At 42.7% G+C, this 5,981-nt stretch overlaps 1 protein-coding gene across 3 annotated transcripts; it reads left to right on the top strand.

Moving 5' to 3' along the window:
- The first annotated feature begins 302 nt into the window (after window positions 1-302).
- Window positions 303-5,167, top strand: LOC136483710 (uncharacterized). 3 transcript variants are annotated; one of them, XM_066480851.1, is made up of 9 exons: window positions 303-676; window positions 1,444-1,735; window positions 1,815-1,884; window positions 2,219-2,274; window positions 2,657-2,732; window positions 2,837-2,873; window positions 3,396-3,510; window positions 4,473-4,737; window positions 4,813-5,167. In XM_066480851.1, the coding sequence occupies exons 2-8, from the start codon at window positions 1,452-1,454 to the stop codon at window positions 4,681-4,683; spliced, it is 849 nt and encodes a 282-aa protein (XP_066336948.1). In that variant the 5' UTR covers window positions 303-676; window positions 1,444-1,451; the 3' UTR covers window positions 4,684-4,737; window positions 4,813-5,167. The 3 variants fall into 3 exon arrangements, with proteins under 3 accessions (XP_066336948.1, XP_066336953.1, XP_066336960.1); XM_066480856.1 differs by having other exon boundaries at window positions 305-676; window positions 1,451-1,735; window positions 4,826-5,167; XM_066480863.1 differs by having other exon boundaries at window positions 309-676; window positions 1,451-1,735.
- The last annotated feature ends 814 nt before the right edge of the window (window positions 5,168-5,981 follow it).

The raw sequence follows: 5,981 nt of genomic DNA, 5'->3' as shown, positions 1-5,981 counted from the left end.
TCTATTTTACCGAGTGTTTTTTTTCCGGGTGTTTTTAGCACAGCACTCGATAAATCACTTATTCGCTAATTGTCTGAGAAAATACACTCGATAAACATAAAAACACTCGGCAAAAAGTAGGATTGCGGTTGTGAATATTTTCTTAAGGGTTCCGAAAGACCTTGGGCCTATTTGCTTGAGACCCGGGCAAAATTGCTGGTCCAGTCAGCAAATCCAGGCCATCCAACCGAACAAGAAAATCTCGCTCCCAGTATCTCGTGGGTCTATTTGTCACGCAAATAGAATCTTTTTTTTGACAATAAAAATATAATCCTTTTTTTTATCCCACCGTTTCTTTCTCTTCCCGGCTCCGAGCGCCGCATCTACTCCGCCGGCTACTCCTCCGTCGCGACGAAGCCGCCGCTCCTCTTCCCATCCGGCCATCCCACTCCTCCGGACTCCTCCTCCTCCTCCGCCGCTCCTCTTCACATCCCACTCCTCCAGACGACGCGAGTAGGGGCGCCAGGAGCTGCGGCAAGGCAGCACGAGAAGCTGCAACTAGGCGGCCGGAGCATCTTGACTGCGGGTGTCTTCTTCCCCATCCCCGTCCCTGGCGCCCGCGGCCACCATCTTGCCGCCGGCGTCCCCGTCTCCGTCCCTGGCGCCAGCAGTTATATTCTCGCACCAAAAATCTCAGGTATTTGGGGAGGGGGTTTCCTCATCTTTGAGGGGTTGGAGGATGGATTTTGAGGGGCTGAGAAAAAAAAAATTCTCATTGAGGCTAGAATGGGGATCTGCTGGAGCTCTCATATCCCTAAAACTACAGGTTTTTCCTCAATGGGGGTGGGAATTGGGGCCTTGGGGGACTGGTGGAGATGCTCTTATATATTGCTACGCCTACTTAGATAGTGACTGTTTGGTCTTTCTTGAGTATGTATCACATTTGACAGTTTAATTAATTTTGAAACAGACTCAGCAAACACAGATAACATGATTTTATTATACCTTATTCAATCAGGTTTCTTGGTCCTTCTCAATATGGCGTTCTCGCATCCCAGTTGATAATATTTGGCTAGGTTAATCCTACTAAGGTTACGGTTTGGTTTCTCCATAGCGAGCAGTGTTTGTGTTTTGTATTTGTAGGCTATGATGTTATTTTGCTCATCAGCGCATATTTGGGGCTTGGGATGGTGCTAGTTGGATTATAATGACTTCTTTCATTGGAAGGAATATAAATGTTTTGCACCCACCTGAAATGTACTCCACATGTCATGGCTATTCATTTATGCACGGCTAAGGAATAGTAATCCTCCACCATGAGGATTTTTTCTTCCAAAGGAACTTAGTTTTTCAGGAGTGCTTACTTATCCATGTATCAAAACTAAATTCTGTTTATGTTACACGTTGTCAGTTGTCTTTCTTCACATGCCAGTATGGTACATCTGCTGATTTTGATCCATTAAGATATTAGGATGGACGAAGTCACACAAGCTGTTGAAAATCTGAAGAAAGAATGGAGCCAAGCAGTTTCACAGCTTGAGGAGAACATTACTGCAATCGAATCATGTGGGAAAGCAGGGAAAGGGACAGAGGAGGCAAACTCTCTTCCGAGGTTGAATGGTTCTGCACAGGATGCTCTGCAGTTGCTCAAGTCACTGCAGTTCCGGCTTGATCTTCTAGCACAGCAGCTTCCCACTTTTGATGAAGTGCAGTCTGGCCAAGCAACCTTAAAGTCATGGGATGAACAATACAAGAAGTAAGATAGTCTTGGAGTTTGTTTACTTTTGTTATCCTTCTTAGCCTACTTTTTGTATAAATCTTGAATGTTTTTGCAGGCTTCATGTTAGCCTGAGGAATGCTAACTTACAAGCAAAAGATAACATTAGACAAGCTGCTCAAGAGGAGGTATGTGATTTTGCGTGGACTTTGATGATATTGATCCAAGTAATTAGTTGTCTGAGTAGTACATGCTTCTAGACTATCACCAATGCAATGTGAAAGATTAAGAATTCACTTTAATTTTTAAGGACCTATTCTTTATATGCAGTATCTCTTTTCAGAGGTTTTTGTGTACTCGTTTAAATTCAGAAGCACCATTGATACTATTGTTGCTTTAGTTTTTTGCAAGTTCGCTCGCAAAATTAGCAAGAAAATTACCTGTAGGGACCCTACCACCTTTTTAGAGCATTGCAGGTGCCATTATAACTTGGCTATCAGTTTCTAATTGTCTTTTCTCTAGAGGGCACTTCTTCTGGGGGGTGGCGAAGAGTCTACCATCCGTAGGCGTAATCTCCAGTAAGTTGATTTCAATGAGGTCTTTTTCCTTTAAGCCAATATATTTGGGATATTTAAGGAGCTTTTATAATTTAGTCAGTTACATGGGTATCCCATCCATCTGGTTTCATCAAATCCAGGTTACTTGAAATTTGAAGAAGCAGATAATGGGCTGTCACTTGTGAATTCTAGTTTTCTATATTATACACTAAGAATTGTGGAATAACAATTAAGAGCTGCTGTATTAATGCATTTCAGTATTTCACTAATGAAAAAGCCATCCTTTTGCATTCATGTTTAGATAAGTTCTCTTGTATCACAATAATGAATGAACCACCCTTCTACATTTGTAATCCAAGCAATATCTAGTTTTGTCATATGATGTGATCATTAAATGATTCAGGACAAAGGCTGGAATGACATCTGCTGCTGAAAGTATCACTGAGAGCCTCCGACGGTCTCGCCAGATGATGGTTCAGGTTTGCATGTCCACTTGTTCAATTGTTAGCTTGTATGCTAATGCCTAATAGCTTATTGCTCATAAACTTGAAGCTAATTGATCTAAAATTATAAATGTTTACAGGAAGTGGAAAGAAGTGCTAGTACCTTGGCAACATTCGGTATGCATTTTAATTAAGCCGTTAGTCTGTATATTATTTATAATTTTTATCATTCTAGAATGATTGACTTTTGTTGGTTACTAAAATCTGTCTTGTACAATGTGTTTGATCTTAATTGTAATGTACTCCCTCTATTCCAACTTATAATACGTTTTGGCTTTTTTAGATACGTACCTTTTGCTATGCACTTAGATATACACTATGTCTAGATACATAGTAAAAGCAATGTATCTCGAAAAGTCAAAACGTCTTATAATTTGGAACAGAGGAAGTACTAATATTCTTGTGGTGTCTCACAGTGGATCAAATAAAACTGCTTGGTTGTAGTCATGTACTTGTTCTGTTTATTTATATTTAATTTGTCTTTTTTTTTTACTATGGGATGTTCTTCTGTTATGGCTGAAAATATAGCACGTCCATGCACTTCATGGTGTATGAATCAAAACATTTTCTTATTTGCCTTCATTTTAAGGATCATCATAGTCAAATTGTACCATGCAACTAATTTATTAAATTATGCAGATGAATCAACAAGTGTTCTCCGGAAGGCTGAAGGTGAATATCAAGGACACCGCTCTTTACTGATGCGTACCCGTGGTTTGCTCTCCACGATGCAACGGCAAGATGTTCTTGATAGGTGACTCTCACTCTTTTGTACAGTTCTAAACTTGCTGCAGATCAGTGTATACTGTGGTCCGTGGTCGAATAGCCTACATTCTTATTTTACACAAGCCATTTAACTAAAAGACATGTCTCTATAGACACATTTTGCACAATGAGCACCTTCAAAATTGAAACCACATCCCTGGCTCCTTTCATAGAAATTGGGATAAGTGCTATATTGCCAGTACTCAACTATCATTTGTCAGGATCGTTTGAACCAGTACTTTTTTCTTATTAAACAACTGTATCCCAGGCTATCTTTCTAGGAAATACATGATTCATTACAGCTGATTAGGCAAAAGAATAACAAAGAAAAGTGACTTGCAGAAAACATGCTGGCATTTGATTTCCATATAATCACAAATTTGGAACTAAACCAAAACTTGTGTGAACTTAGAAGTTTCTTAAAAGCCTTTATAAACACTGGACGTATCTGTAACGCCAAAGGACACACATCAGACAGTCATTGAATGAACAGGTCTGGCGGCCTTCTTTGCTTCCTCTATGAGCTCTGGGCCTTAGTCCAGATGATTCCTTGGTCAACAGTGCAGTCTGCTTGTTAAAGTAAAGCTCAAAAGGCTGGAATGCTTAACTAGGGTCATGACTCATGATTGGCTTATGGAAAGAAATGGAGCTAACTCCAATCCTCAGTCCTAGTACTTGTTCTATGCATATCCGAGAAGTGTGTAATGAAGCAAGGATGTATATTACATCCTTATTTGAAGGAACATTAGTGCCGTCCTGGCATGACTATTTTGTTCCTCATTACCAGCAGTTCAGATCTGATGCCAAAATGCTTAAAATGAAGTAACTGTGCCTGGTGCTTTTGTGATATGCAATAAGCTTCTTATCTGCTAGACGATTTTTCTACCTGTCTAAGAACAAACCTGTGTTTCTGTGTGTCATAGCCAATTGCTAACAAGGTCTGTTTCCCAGGATCATCCTGACTATCGGTTTTATCATCTTCTCCTTGGCGGTACTTTATGTCGTCTCAAGACGTATTGGTCTGTTGACGCTGCAAAGAAAACTGGCCGATGCCATCAGATCAGGTTCTTTATCAGCTGAGGACATTGTAGCGAAAGCCCAACATGGACCTGCCCCAGCAAATGTTCCTGCTCCTGCTCCTCAAATTTACGATGAACTATGAAGAATCACTTTCATTCTCCGTTGTATGAATGTGTATCCAGGAGCAATTGCTAAGGTAATAGCTTCACAAGTAAGCTGTTAATATTTGTATCTGTAGCCTGTAGTGATGATGCACCGACCTGTTATTCAGTTTTTGGTTACAGTCGGAAGAGGATGCTCTGCAGTCTCCACCGGTGAAATCAATTATATGCCCCACCGGAGAGGTCTCCTGGACGAAGAAGCTTAGTGCTGCTGCCTTCAATGTTTAGAACATACTTAGAACATCCCCCCTACAAGTCAAAATCCAGGTCAATCACCCCCAATCCTCTCGGATTGAGGATGAGCCGAACAAGACCTTGTGCTGCCTACACTTAAAAGCGGCTCAGGTGGTTGTAATTGTAACCGGTGCTTGTATCCTATCGTAGTAGGATCCTGCAGGACGATTTCAGAGTACAAAGCGTTCACCTCTATGGCTCTATTCAAGTTGCATGAGGTAGGCCTTGTAATTTTGGGTTCCTTTCGTGTGAAATGGGCATGACTCAGGACAGGTTCTGATTACTCCTACTTGTATATCGCTAGTTTGGGCCAAATTGAGTGCGCAACGAGCAGAGCCTTCCAGTAAAAGCTCCAGCACCACCTTCATGTTCAGATTGTGTATTGGATTGGACACCACAGATGACTTCAGCTTCCTCCTCAAAATTCCTCCTTTTTTTTATTGCCTCAACCTTCGAGTAGAAGCTGTAGTATCTAAACTTATGTACTGACTCATACCACACGTACGCACACACACCTAGTGTGTAAGCTAGATCTTCAACATATATCTAGGTATAAGTAACACGGCTGAGAGATATGGGCCCTGTTTGGCTGCTCGAATTGATGACTGAAATCGGCTGGAGCTGATTGGGCCTTCTGGCCCAGGCGAACACCAGGCCTAGTGCAGCCGTTCGGCTGCTCTAGAAGAACCAGCTGCCGCCATCCTCACTCTCCCGTCTCGCATTCGCTCGCGCGCTTAGGGTTCCGCCGCTCCCAGCTGTTGGTGCCGCTGCCGCCGAGGTGACTTCTTTGCCCGCGCCCCCAATCCCGCATCGTTGTCGGCCGCCCTTCGTCCTTATCCCCTCCCATCCCTTGGGCCTGAGAAGGAAGGCGACATCCACATGGGGTGTCTCGTCGGATTTGGTTCGGCGTCGCTGTCCCTGAGCCGCCGCTTCGTCATCGTCGTCTTGCCAAGCAGATCCAGCCTCTTCATCGCCTACGGCGCCAGATCTGCCCTTTCGGTACGTAGTCCACTCCATGCCTCCCCCTTAATCGTTGGTCGGTGAC

Source organism: Miscanthus floridulus, chromosome 1, assembly GCF_019320115.1.
Source record: "Miscanthus floridulus cultivar M001 chromosome 1, ASM1932011v1, whole genome shotgun sequence".
NCBI classification, from domain to species: Eukaryota; Viridiplantae; Streptophyta; class Magnoliopsida; order Poales; family Poaceae; genus Miscanthus; species Miscanthus floridulus.
The sequence above is the reverse complement of the archived record's forward strand: the minus strand, read 5'-3'. Positions and strand labels throughout refer to the sequence as shown.